Genomic DNA, 14,717 nt, shown 5'->3' with positions numbered 1-14,717 from the left:
TAAACAGTCCTTTCATTACCTCCCTCAGAAGTTGACAGCTTATCATGGCAAGTATTTTAGGTTGAAGCAGAACTGGCAAAGAGAATGAAGGCTGCATCTACATTAGAAACCTAAATTGATTTAGCTGCCATAGCTTCCTTGTAAAAAAAACAAAAAAAACCCTTAACTTTGGGGAAACAAAATAAAACAATTCCTTCCAGCAGCACCTTAGAGACCAACTAAGTTTGTCATTGGTATGAACTTTCATGTGCATGCACACTTCTTCAGATACCTGATACTTCTGGTGCTGCTGGAATGATTTTTTTAAAAATTTTGTTTCAACTACGTCAGACCAACACGGCTACCTACCTATAACCTTAACTTAGGGGATATACATTCCTGTATGGAGGCTGGAGCTCTTTCAAAGAGAATTCTCTAAAAACATTTTCTAAAAACTTCCGATTTCCCATGTGAAAATCACTTGGATAGCATTCCTATACAGTGGTGCGTCGCTAGACGAATTTAATTCATTCCAGGACTCAATTTGTCCTACGAAAAATTCGTCTAGCGAGTCCCGGTTTCCTATAGGAATGCATTGAAACTTAATCAATGCGTTCCTATAGGCTCCAGGGGACTGGCGGCGGGGAAGGCAGGCAGGCAGGCGCTTGCTCTCTTGCCTGCCTTCCCCACTGCCTGTCACACGAAGATCGGCGGGTGCTGCTTGCTGGGGCTTGTCAACCCCGGCAAGCAGCACCCACCGATCTTCGGCTCTGTCCCCCGGCTGTGTGACAGGTGGGGTGGGGGAAAGGCGGAGGAACAATCCGTTCCTCCGCCTTTCCCCCACCCCGCCCGACAGAGCCGGGATCAGACGAGGGTCTTCCCACGCTAGTGTTCCGCTTGTCTCTGCCGGTTGCCCCTCACTGCTCACGGCAACCGGCAGAGACCAGCAGAACACAAAGGGGAACCAGCTGCAGCGCGGAAGGAAGGCAAAGGAAGATCAGCTGAGAGGCGCTGACAGCTCATCTTCCTTTGCCTTCTTCCCACACTATAGCTTGTTCCCCTTTCGCTAGAGGAATGCCCTGTAGGTTTTGTGATCGGAGCAGTGGCCATAGAAAACCTCATCGTCTAGTGAGGCAACCTCCGATCGCAAAATCTCTTCGTTAAGCGAAAAATTCGTCAAACAGGGCATTCGTCTAGCGAGGCACCACTGTATATATAAAAGGATATCAACTACTTAGTGTTTACCTATTCACACTGAACTGTGCGCATGTAGGTAGCATACAGCCATTCTGTTCCTTCATGATATCAGAAGTGGCTCTCCCAGTTGCCAACAGAGCAGTGCTGGCTTGCCAGATGTGGTGTCAATACCACTTAGCAGATGCGGGAAGACTGGGGCAGCACAGGTGAGCCACTGGGTTAGTGGAGGCAGGGCCAGCGCACTGGGAGAAGATGCAAGAAATTGTGCCCTTCCACAAAACAGACCAGACTGGTGGGCTGGGAGATGTATAGTGTGATTTAGCCTATGTGTTATGCGTGAGAACTGTGATTGCATCTCCAATATATATTTTTCTTCTTCTAAAACCAACTGGGGAGAACAGTGGGGATTGGGCCATGATGCAGAGGGAGGGTTAAGTCCTCCCCACTATGCCAAATCTCCAATACGAAATACATCCACACAAACACTCTGCTAGTTGGAGAAGGAAAAGCATAAAGTCTTCCCTTCTGTGACCAGTAACATTGGTGGCATTTTAAGATGATTCGCACTGTAGAATCAACATAGGGAAAAGGTAGAAGTCACGATCCCAATACATTCCCCTCTACGGGTCAGGTCTTAAGGACAAGGAGAATATGCTTGGAATTCAAGTCCCAGATCTCACAAATTATGTGCAGTTTGGCTCTTAGCTGTGTGTTTGCAAGGGCTCTGATGAAAATGGAGGGCTTCTTACTGAACAGAGATTCTCCTCCTTTTGATATTGGGGCCAGCAGCAAAAAAATAATTTTCATGGTATAACAGTGCATGCAGCTTTGAGATCAGGTTTCAATTTAACTATTTTCACTGATTCCAAAGAGGAATTTGAACCAGGAAATCTTTCAAATTCTGTAATCCTTCCTCCCGATTTATTTCTTTAAACACGCCTAATACATTCAGTTTATCCTTTCCTTTGGCACAATAACTAGATTAATTCCAAACAAATAGCCGCCTTAAAAAGACACACACAGTGCCAGGAACTAAACAAAAATAAAACAGAAGACCAACATATGGTGCACTGAGTCCTGACCTAAAAAGACTAGAGAATACAACAGCCACATCCCAACTCAACCTTTAAAATGTGATTAATGATTACCATAACCATTTTTTAAACTAGAAAGCAATGGTACTATATTTGAGGGTTGTTTACGTTTTTAAAAAGAAAAACCCTGTGAATTGATCAATAGTAATAAATAATACTTTAAACCCGTAACAACTGGGTGTCTTTAGGAAATCCTTACCCCACCCCACAACAATAAGAACAGTGTTCCCCAGATAGAAGGGGGAGCTACACAGACAATTCCAAAGGTTATATTTCTTATGTAACAGTGCCAGAATAATAATACAATAATTATAATTTATTATTTATACCCCACCCATCTGGCTGGGTTTCCCCCAGCCACTCTGGGCGGCTTCCAACAAGACATTAAAACACAATGATCTATTAAACATAGAACAAAATTATGTTAATAATATTATTTTTCTTCCAAGTCAAAAGTCCAAGATTCCCTTCTTTCAAATACACTCATTATTTGCCGATCTGAGATCTCAAAGCAGATCTCAGATGGGCAAATAATCCCTACGCACAATGAGACAAGTCTGCCCGTACCAAGTCAGCTGGCTCTCCCTTCAAAATTCCAGGAGGTGATGAGTTGCCCAAAGCAACCGAGCCAGCTTCACAGCTGAGCACCGAGTCTCGATATCCCTTTTCCAAATCCACTATCACCACTATAATGATTTCACAAGGCAAACAAGGCAGCCCACTGTGACTTTGACATCCGCTTGCCCAAGTCAGAACAAAGACAACTTCCTTTCATTTGGCTTGATTGTAATCCAAGCAGCCCCGTGACACAGGTAACTGTAATTCACATTAGTTTTGGACTAAATTGTGTTTTCACTCTGAGGAAAGCACGTTTTCTCATTTGAAAGTTAAATTTCTGAAAGTGAACAGCCAGTTCCTAATTACTAAACAAGTATCACGCTTGCACAAGAGTGCACCTCTCAAAACAGTTTGTATAATATCATAGAATCAGAGAATTGTAGAGTTGGGAGGAACCCTCTGCAATGCAGGAATCTCAACTAAAACATCCATGGCAGATTGGATACAGGCAGCCCCCTGTTAACACGGGGGTTATGTTCTGAGGCACTGTGTGAGTCAGAGAAATCACATAGAATTGAAACCCATTGAAAAAGCCTGCAAACACCCTGCCTCGCCCCATTCTGCCCTTTTAGTGACGTTTCAGGAAAATCTTTATGACGTTTCCAGGTCACTTCTGGGCTTGGCGCGATGCACAGATACTCAGTCTCGCAAAAACTGGATGCGTGTAAATGCGGAGCTGCCAGCAAATAAAAATCAGATTGTTGTTAATAGATCATAGATAAGGAGATGCACAATTGTACTGATTTCTTGTTTTTAAATTATTAGTTTCCCCCCTATGTTTGTGCTGTTCTCATTTTACCTGAATAAGGCAGGGTTTAAATAAATATGTAATCTTAAATATGTGATCATGCCAGCCTCACCACCTCCACTCCAGCTTCTTCTGTGGCCTAAAGGCAGCAGGATGAACCCAATGGTGGAGGAACCCTCTCCAGCACCCGGGGAGGGACGCCGAGCAGCAGGGCGAACCACCCAGTGGCGCAGGCACGATGTCCGTACGGACTGCGCACGTGCGGCAGCCCCTACGGACACCTGCATGAGCGGCAGCCCATACGGACGCCACACGAGCGGCGCCCCTACCTTGGCCGCTCTACAGCTGGGGGGAGGCAGTGGGCCCCTCCAGAGTGGTACCCAGGGCGGCCCGCCCTCCATTCCCCTTCGTACGCCCCTGCAAGGAACCCAGCAGCTAACAGCAGTGCCAGCTCAACTCACGTCAATTCTGACTTGGATTCTTTACTTACAGGTGCACTGGAAGGCTGAGGATGGCTCATCAGGCAGGGTCCTTTGCTACCTTGTCACAAGCAGGGGAAGTGGTGTCTGAACAATTTCACAAAAACCTGCCTTTTTTTAAAAAAATTAACGAAACCCAAAACAGATTTCAAATTTGGTTCTTTAGATTGCATCCTTTAAAACTGATCCTCGGCACCCATGCTCTGTGAGGCATTTTGTTAGCTAGGTTTTGTTTTAAGGAATAAAACATCTCCTCATCAACCCATCACAGGCAAGTTAGATTTTTTCCTATCCCTGTAATCCACTGACAGTTAGATTTCCCCTTTAGTTTTTATTATGCAATTTCCCCCGAAGGTAGCCAAATTCTGTGCTAGAGTCATAAAAATCCGGTCTAATCTAATTAGCAGTGTCCAAATATCTTCATAACATCTTCAGGACTAGCTAAAGAGGACCCAGTGTTATTAATTGCTGTAGTCTACCTCCCTAAGTAGTAACACTCCTTTTAATCAGTTTTCTTTTAAACAATTGTTAAAACCTATATTTATTGCCTATTTTTAGATTATTACTGTTTTTCTTTTATTGTTTTATGTATTGCATATTTATGTGTGCTGGTCAAGAACCGTAATAAATCAATCAATGCAATTTCCCCTTAATATGATTATCATCACCATGGTCATCAGCAACAACAGCTGCAACTAGTATGCATGTTCAAGCACCTTCCCAGCAGGGAACCCAACCCTGCAAACCCCAAACTGTAATTAATCCACTGTAATTAATCAACCACACAAAGTCAATATTGTTTAGGTTTCCATTGGCATCACTGCACAAAATGGTCACTGCCGCGGTGTTTCATTTGTGAGCATCTGCAGCTGCTGTGTTTCCTCCTTCCACGTGTGCTAAAAATAGAACTACCTTCACTGCAAGTCCACAGGACGGCTAATTAAGGAGTTAGTAAACAGTGTTCCTCCCTGCTGGGCGAATCATTGGGTAAGAACATTGGTTACGATTCATGATAATCCATCCGAGTTCATATGGGCCTTTGAAATCTATAAATTCTCATTTATTAAATCATCAGCTGTTTGCTTTTTAGACAACCTGGCATTAAGGTAAATATAAATCAGATGGTTGGTTTAATCAGAAACCAAAACCTCTTATTTTATATGGAAGCCATTAAACAATAGGCTCGGAGTTGACATGTAAATCAACATTTGTGTTTTAAACATCAGCTCATAATCTTTTTCTGTTTCTCTTCATAGAGGTTGTTTCAAGTTGAAAAGATTCCTGGCCTGCTACGAATGGACAATGACATTTCACTGGCGAGAATAATACATCTGTGTTCTCTCTCATGTGCCAGCCTTAGGCTTACGGAAGGATGTGCCGAAAAGTCAGCTGATGTTCCTGTTTCTTTGCTTCCAGGTAATGGGTACAGTGGCCCTAAACTAGCCAATGAGAGAAAGGGTATATGCTCTACTGTTTAAGGCATAGTACCTTCTAACTCAGAGCTCACAAACCAAAGTCTTTGGGTGTTTCACAAACCATCCCAAACCATATGTAATCAAAGATCAACCAACGTTCTGCAAAACAAGTCCCACAAGACTTAAATTAAACATATCCAGCTACTCAATGGTCAACTCAAACCAGGACAATTTCAAAGCCAAAGAGATCAAACAAGAATCAGCAGAAATAAAACAGGATAATGTTAAGGGGCTGCAAGAACAAAAGGGGACTTTCAAATTGGCTTCTGCCAAAATAGCTGCAAAGCTGCCAGTCATTTTTAGCTTCAAAATCTAGGAAAGATATATCAAATTTAATTTTTTTTTAAAAAAACTGCCTCAGTTGGAAGCAGGAAGTTCATTTTACAAGACCATATTTTGCTTACCATCTACAACATTTCCCAAACACAAAAAGTAAGGTGCAAAATGCAAGAAGGGGAAAAACACAGGAAGCTGTTCTACATGTCACTTTTTCAAGCACTATGCTGAAATTGGAAAGACATCAGACAAGTAAGTAAATAAACTGCAGGCATCCGTCACCCAGTTTTGCAGTAAGTGAATCTAAAGCAAGCACTCTTGCCATCCTAGCCTGGCAGATTACAGAAGATAAAATAGTCCCTAAGCGTAGCCTTTTTCTCTTCTGCATTTACACATTTGAAGCTGTTGAAACTTCATAGTAAAACTGCATACAGATACCGTGTTTCTCCAAAAATAAGACACCGTCTTATATTTATGGGTATTAAAAACTTTTCAAAAAGAGCAAAACACAAAAAGAATGGCTAGCAGACCCATATACTTACAGTGCAATTGTATGCATGCCTACATGGAAACATTCTACACTGAACTGAATGGGGCTTACTCCCAAGAAGACTGATCAAATGTTCTTCTGTATTCAAGGCTTACGAAACAGTGGTTCACAAAAATATTAATGCGAAATAAAATACTGGTGTTGCCTACCTCGGTCATGTGCGGCATTGGGTTAAATCCACAGAGATTGCACACGGTGTTCTGGCATTCCGTACACGTATTATAGTTGGGAGGATCCTTAGAACCAACATTTAGCTCAGTTTTACAGAGAGGACAAGAAGACGCTGGCTGCGAAGGATGCTTCGTTTTTGGTGCCTCCGCACTTTGCTTAGCTTCAATAGCTGGAGGCTTGGTGTCTTTGGCAGGCAAAGCCTTCTTCCCCGTGTCTGTTTCCTTAACCGTGGAGCCACCATCAGCTTTGGGTGGCTCTGGTTTTTCTGCCACAGGAGGCCTCGTTTCTTTCTTCACAGGTGTTGCTTTGGGAGATGGCTGGGATTGGCGGGTATCCTTTTGTGGGGCAGGAGGCTGTGCTCCAGGAGGGGGTTGCTTCGAGGGGGACCCAGATGGAGGACCCTGTGGTTGAGCTCCTGGCTGGCCTGCTGTGGAGATTAAATTGGAAGCCTGGCTGAAAATGGAAGCACCAAATCCAAACAGCTTCCCGGTGACTCTTTCTTGAGGGGTTGTTGGCTGTGGTTTGGGAGCATCCATGATTCCTCCAACGTTCAGGCTGAATAATCTAGATTGTTCTGGGGCTTTGGGAGGTGGCTGAGCTTGCGGCTGAGCCTGGGTGGGTTTGGGCCCCGTGGTGCCTTGTTGCCCTTTGGGAGCCTGCTTGGCGTCTGGCTTAGGAGCCGCCTGGGGTTGCCTTTTCTTGGGGTCTTCTTTCACCTCACCTGGTTCACCTACCTTCTGAGCCTTAGAATCCAACCCAGGTTGAGGCTGAGGAACAAGTTTGGGATCCGACTTCTGATGAGACACTTGAGACGAAGTTTTGGAATCTGGAGGAGCAGCTTTATCTACAGGTGGAGGTGTGTCTTGAGATGACTTAGCAGGCTCCGACCTCTGAGTTTGTGCCACTTTCTGTTGAGCGAGTGCAGCTTTCGGGCCAGGTGAATCTTGTTTGGTATCTGATGGCGGTGTAGGCACAGCATCGCTTGTGGGTTTCTGAGTACTGCCTTGCTTCTGTTTGTCTTCAACCAATGGCGGCTTGGCCTGCTCAGATTTGGGGGCCGGTTCTGTTGGCTGAGTTTCAGCAGAGGGAAGTTTGGGTTTTGCAGGAGGAGAACTGGGCACGGTTGGCTGTTTTATTTGTGTTGGTGGTTTTTTGTGTTCAGGTGACTGGGTAGCATCAGGTTTTAGAGGAACGTCTTTATTCTGTGTAGATTGTTGTGCCTTGGAAACAGGTTTGCTTGCTGCAGTTGGAGCAGGCATCTTTTGTTTGGGTGGTCCAGGGCCAGGACCTGGAGCCAAATCACCGCCTAAAGCTCTCTGCATCTGGCAGTTTAAACAAAGCCATTCTCTAATCTGTAAGGGAATGGAAAAAGATTAAATAGCCAGATAGAATCACATCATGAATAGTGAAAACATCCTGTTTTAAAGGGGAGAGTAGCCCAGCTGATCACATCCACATTCTGCTTTTAAAGTTTTCAAATTACTTAAGTAGTGTGATTACTGCATTCCCCCCATACATGTCCGGTACCCATTAACTGCTTCATGTCAGCTGATCAATTTCTCACCTGCTCAATAATCACAATTTTATAATTTGTTTGGCTTTGTCCCAAACAGTGCAGATAAAGAATTCCTTCAGTAGCACCTTAAAGACCAACTAAGTTTATATTTTGGTATGAGCTTTCGTGTGCATGCACACTTCTTCAGATACACTTGAAACAGAAGGGTCTGACTCTTCTGTTTCAAGTGTATCTGAAGAAGTGTGCATGCACACGAAAGCTCATACCAAAATAAAAACTTAGTTGGTCTTTAAGGTGCTACTGAAGGAATTTTTAAATTTTGCTTCGACTCAGACCAACATGGCTACCTACCTGTAACTAGTGCAGATAAAGATTTAGATAAATAAAATAAACAACTTGGGCAAACTTAACCCACTCCTGATTATGTGTTTTGCACATTCGTGTGATTTACATTTCCCCTCATGTTATTTGTCATCTAATGAAAAACTCCATGAAGCTCTAAATCCAGCTCTAAAACTGATACCTCTGATTTTAAGGGACAGTCTTCAATGAAAAGAAAATGCAACTCCTGTAACTAAACACTCAAAGACCGTATTAAATAAACCTTTTGCTTCTTCAAAATTTTAGATATAGTGTGACATTCTTTCTGTCTTAATTAATCCCATTGAAACTTCTGCTTTCGGCACAAAATATTTCAGTGGTAGTATTTGAATACTGAAATGTTCAAGAAGACAACTACTGCACAAGTAAGATGTGGCACCTTAACACCTGTAATACAAAATGAAAAACACCTGTGGTAGCTTTAAGTTAACACATATTGCAAACCAATCTGCTCTTGCTTTTGTTTGGAACTAGCATGTTCTTTCAGTTGACTGTATATCTGCATATATGATGTTCAATCACATGTATTCACAGGAAAAGTCATGTTTGCTTTGTGGGAGGCAAGAGGCCATGTACCCTCCTGTCACAAAGGCCTAAGGCCACTGACGAAAAGGAACTGGAAATCTGCCATAGAATTTGTGTTTGATAAGCACTGCCCAGAGAGACAAACCTTTTCCACCCTCATCTTCATCCATAATATGAGAGTAACATTCATCTCCAATGTCTATGGGACACATGAGATGCATTGAGTACCCTCAAGTCATAAAAAAGAAAGAAGTCCTGCCAGGGCAAGCCTCTCCCACCTCCGCCAGCCAGGGAAGAAGGGATAAATGAAGGTCTAAATCAGGACCAAGGGTGGAAGGGTACCAGCAGAACCTCCTATTTGCCAAGAGGTGGCCGGAGAGGCGGCCGGAGAGGTGGCAGAGCCAGCCTGGTGGTGCATTCCTTGGAGGCCAGATCTACTGCCCCTGTGGATCCTGCCACCTGAAGCAGTTGCCTCATCTTGCCTCATGGGTAGGCCAGTCCTAAATCTGGCACATCTCCCAGCTACACGTTTCCAAAGGCAATATAGCGGGGAGGGAATTGTAAAACAATACAGTGAACGTAAGGGTTAAAAAGATATGTGTCATATGTGCTTCAGCCAGCAAGAGGATTAATACTGGGATTTGAGAGATTAACCTGTCTGACCTAAAATGGAATCTACTACACTTCCTGCCGGCGATTAAATTCCAGATCACATGATCTCACTGTGGTAGTAAGTTGCTGTTGCTAAGCAACAGTCACACTGGTGCGCATGAATGACTGCAGTTGATAGCTGTAGCGATGTGGATTTAATGCATTATTACTATGTATTAAAAGTATACATCCTAATATCACAGGGTAGTTGTAATCCTTTGCTTCTCGCAGTGGGAGAACCGCCAGAAGGCCCTCCATTAAATACATGGCGATGTGGGCTGGCCTGGTGCATGCATAGGTCCTCGGCTGGCTTCCTGACAATACGCCAAGGAGTCCTCTACAGGCCCTATGCAATATATGTTCAGTTAGAAACAAATCTCTGAGGGGACAAATTCAAGTGATTGCTTTGCATCAGATGAAGGAGGTCAAGTGGGGTGAAGGATAGCATGGAAAAGCTAGCCGTAGCACAACATTTCAGAAGCATTTTGGTGCACAAAGAGAGGAATAAACAAACCGGGAAGGGGGGGGGAATCCAGGTGGGGTTTTACATGAAAATTAGCCTGTCTTTGCTTTTAAAAATAGTCCAATGAAAGTGTTTTGTATTCATCTCTTGTCATGAGCAACTATCCACTTGAGACAACCGTTAACTCTGGGCTGGGATGTGCAACCACATCAAGATGAAAGATGCAGCCAGCTGGTTCAAAGGGGCATAAATGAGCATTATGGTGTAGGTATCAGACCCACATCTGTACTGTATACACAGCTGAAAGCCTGGTATATATCTCCTTTGCAGGAACAGGAGTCAGACAATTGTATGTACTACAGATAGTAGTTTAAAAAGGTAAAGGGACCCCTGACCATTAGGTCCAGTCGTGACCGACTCTGGGGTTGCGTGCTCATCTCGCATTATTGGCCAAGGGAGCCGGCGTATAGCTTCCAGGTCATGTGGCCAGCATGACAAAGCTGCTTCTGGCGAACCAGAGCAGCACATGGAAACGCCGTTTACCTTCCCGCTGTAGCGGTTCCTATTTATCTACTTGCATTTTGACATGCTTTCGAACTGCTAGGTTGGCAGGAGCTGGGACCAAGCAACGGGAGCTCACCCCGTCACAGGGATTCAAACCGCTGACCTTCTGATCAGCAAGCCCTAGGCTCAGTGGTTTAACCACAGCGCCACCTGGGTCCCTTAGATAGTAGTTTAGGCTTCATCTAAACTACCCGTAAGCTGGCCAAACACCAAGACCCCAGTCCTGGAACTTCTTTTCCATGTCAGGGCTTTAAAGTTCCCATAGCATGCATTAGGTGGTACTCTTGTTTTCCTGTACCTGCAGGCTTCACCAATTAATAACCCTATCCATTGACTATAGGATTGGAAAGTCAGTTTGTAGCTGAGATTATGGCCTCTGTTAGGACTGAGCTGTGTCATTTCTAGTTTTACGAATTGCAACAGAAATTAGCAATAGTATAGCTGTTGTGATGAAGAGTGGCAGGCAAAAGCTAGTGGTGTGTTCATTTCTCTGTTTCCTTTTCTTGCCTGGGTTTTATATGTTAATATTTTTGTTATAGGCAAGTGAGACATTGTGGGCAGAGAGGCTCCCTATAAAGATACTTCCACTGGTTTTTCAAACCATACATAACAAGAGTTCCCAAGTGGTTTGGTGGAGTTCATATCCTTCACCCCACTTGCAAAAGCTTATGGCTGGATTTCCAGAGAAAGAATTTTGACCAGTTTGGTTTCATACTTCAGGATACAAACTGACTTAAATGATGGTAAAGCAACAGTTTACCCGGTGCACGCTAGAACCACCATAATATATGTACCGTGTTTCTCATATTATAAGACACGTCTTATATTTATTTTTTCCTCAAAAAAACACACTATGGCTTATTTTCAAGGGATGTCTTATTTTTTTCCTCCTCCTCCTGCCGTGGCCGGCATTGCTGCTGCGCTTATCACTATGTCTTATTTTCGGGGTATGGCTTATATTCCTTGAATGCTTAAAAATCCTGCTATGGCTTATTTTATGGGTATGTCTTAAAATATGAGAAACAGGGTATTATGAAAATATACTGAGAGGGGCTAACAAAGAATCTTCCACAACATCCTGTAATCAGAAGGCAACCTGATTGGTGGAAGTATCTAATTCCTCTATGCCTTTTCCTAAATAACAGGCTCAGCACACTTCAATTGATAAGCGATCAGATGAAGCCACAGTGGCCCCTCTTGTCAAATGAATTACTGTTTTGCCTGTGACTGACACTGCTACAATGAAAAAAATTGACACATTTTAGGCATTGTTTTAATGTACTTGTTATATATTTTGCTCACCAACAGCATGTTTTTAGGAAGAAGCTATCTATAAACATTCCTATAAATAAAAAGATAAATGATTTATTCATCCATCCCAAAGATGGCTAAGTCTGCCAAATTGTCTTCTGGAATCCTACCTGGGAACTACAACTAGAATCATCATAAACATTCCACTATAGGGAGTCACTTATCCATGCTTCTCCCCAATCATGATTTTCAAGGAAACATCAGAGTTCTAATCTGGGGGCAAGAAAACAGGTACTGCATGTCTGCGTGAGGTTACCTTGCATGGTCAAGAAATGGATATCTCTGTGTAAAAATCAATTCATCAATTCATCTACTTGACAGCACATATATGCAGTGCTATATTTATGCACGGATTAATATGAAATTCAGATGGCCTCTTCCATATGTATGTAATCAAGCAATCTAAAAACTGCAGTTTTAGTTCTGGTTTTAATGTGATCCGTTCCCTTGCGAAATAGTATGTCTGCCTAGAGACAGGAAGATGGTGTCCAAAATGGAATAACCTGATAGATGACATATTCCTCACAGACTGAAATAATATTTTGCACAATGGTTTATATAGTTGCTGTTTCATTTCCATTCTCTAGATGCTTTCTAATTAACATGAACTAGAAATTGAAGTGCCATTTAGAAATATGCAACTGCGGTTCCTAAGCCCATAACAATTATATATTTGTTGTAACTAGAGATGGACCAGGGATCCGAATTCTGTGCCATTTCAGGCTTGCTCATGCAAGCACATGTCCTTTTCATCCATTTTGTGTGGAGTTTTATTAAAGGAAGCACAAAAGTCCACACTTAAATCGTTCAGATTTTGTGTTCATTTTTTCCTTTTGCATAAAATATACCCATTTCAATGCATTCATCCTAAAATATGCATCTTGTACAAAACGTTGATAGAAAATACCATTTTTGTGCACAGAAACGGCACTGCAAAATCTGGAGATGTGTGCAGTCAACTGGGAGTTGCAAGATAGTTAATTGTTCCTCATTCCTAGCTGTAAACAATATGGTAGATAAATTAGTGTTGCCATATTTCAAAAGGAGAAAATCCTGACAGAAATTGGATGTTTTTTAAACTATCTCTGAGAAAAATCAGCAAAAATGACACTGCCGACATGGGCTGGCGTATGTCTGGATTTCCCCAGACATTTCACCAATTTCCGCCCAGACACTGCTTGCGGCTGCAGCATTCCGGATATGTCTAGGAAATTCTGGACGTAATAAATGGACAACTAATAGAAAGGTGGGTATTTTTTTAAAAAAAATAATAACAAAAATAATAACAACCAGATATTTAAAAAACAAGCTCCTGATTTAAATTGTTAGTTTTGCATACTATAGTAACGTTTTATTTTCAACAACAGCCTAATTTAAAAGGCTGAACTTAGTCCAAACATTTTAAAAGCAATGCCTTCACTTTTAATCTTTTAGCACTGAGTGCATAACCCAGTATGAAACATGAGTTAACGACTGCTTTCCAAGGTAAAGAACAAATCATGGGTAAAAACGAGGATTGGAATAAAAATAATATATGCTTTCCCCAGGGAGTTTCGTCGGGCATCTTCGTTATATATCTTTAGGAGCCAAGCAAAAACATTCCTCTTCTCCCAGGCCTTTGTCTAATTAAACAATCAATGGCCTTTTAAACTGTGAGGGGGGGGGTATTGTTTTTGTTTCTTACTATGTCGTTTTGTTATAGCAAGCTGCTCTGTGATCCTTGGATGAAGAAATTTAATAAATATAGAAATTTAATGAATTTAAATATGGTTTTCCCAGTAGTGATGTATGGAAGTGAGAGCTGGACCGTAAAGAAGGCTGATCGTCGAAGAACTGATGCTTTTGAATTATGGTGCTGGAGGAGACTCTTGAGAGTCCCATGGACTGCAAGAAGATCAAACCTATCCATTCTTAAGGAAATCAGCCCTGAGTGCTCACTGAAAGGACAGACCCTGAAGCTGAGGTTCCAATACTTTGGCCACCTCATGAGAAGAGAAGACTCCTTGGAAAAGACCCAGATGTTCGGAAAGATTGAGGGCATAAGAAGAAGGGAACGACAGAGGATAAGATGGTTGGACAGTGTTCTCGAAGCTACCAACATGAGTTTGACCAAATTGCGGGAGGCAGTGCAAGACAGGAGTGCCTGGCATGCTCTGGTCCATGGGGTCACGAAGAGTCGGACACGACTAAATGACTAAACAACAACAACAACAACAAATTCAGTTTTGTGCTATGACAAACACACCATCTTTGCAAGAAATTCAGCTTGCCAGATGGAATGATTCCTCCTCTCCTGTTCTGGGGATTCTCCCAATACCTCCCTTCCCAGCGCTAATTTCAGGGGGTAAAAGGGCATACAGGATGGGGGAGGGGGAGGGAAAGCCCCATTCCACAAGTGGTTGTCCTTGCTCAAGAGCTTCTGGTGACAGGGTTCATTAGCTGATTCCTGCCCTGTGTCTCCTGATGCTTGTTTAATTGTTTAAATAAGCTTTTAGGCTTTTAAAACCAGGTTTACAACTATATACAAATACATTATATACAAAAAATTAGACATTAATATGCCTTTTTAGATCATGTACTACATTTAGCATTGTGCACTTAGTAATATCTACAAGGAATTTGCATGTCAACAAAGGCATCAGGTTCTAGGTCCTGCTCTATTCTGTGTAACCCCTGTATAATCTGCCACCCAATGAAATCTACGCTCTATCCCTATAAA

The 14,717-nt window shown here is 42.6% G+C and overlaps 1 protein-coding gene across 1 annotated transcript in view; it reads right to left on the bottom strand.

Annotated features, from left to right (window-relative positions):
• PCLO (piccolo presynaptic cytomatrix protein) overlaps positions 1-14,717 on the bottom strand; it is a 230,630-nt gene that overhangs the window by 194,851 nt on the left and 21,062 nt on the right. The window contains exon 3 of the mRNA XM_060275141.1: positions 6,566-7,939. Within this exon, the coding sequence (XP_060131124.1) occupies positions 6,566-7,939 (1,374 nt within the window). The remainder of the gene's footprint in view (positions 1-6,565; positions 7,940-14,717) is intronic.

The sequence above is a fragment of the Zootoca vivipara genome, chromosome 5, assembly GCF_963506605.1.
Source record: "Zootoca vivipara chromosome 5, rZooViv1.1, whole genome shotgun sequence".
NCBI lineage: Eukaryota > Metazoa > Chordata > Lepidosauria > Squamata > Lacertidae > Zootoca > Zootoca vivipara.
Note: the sequence above shows the minus strand (reverse complement) of the source record. Positions and strands in the feature narration are given on the sequence as shown.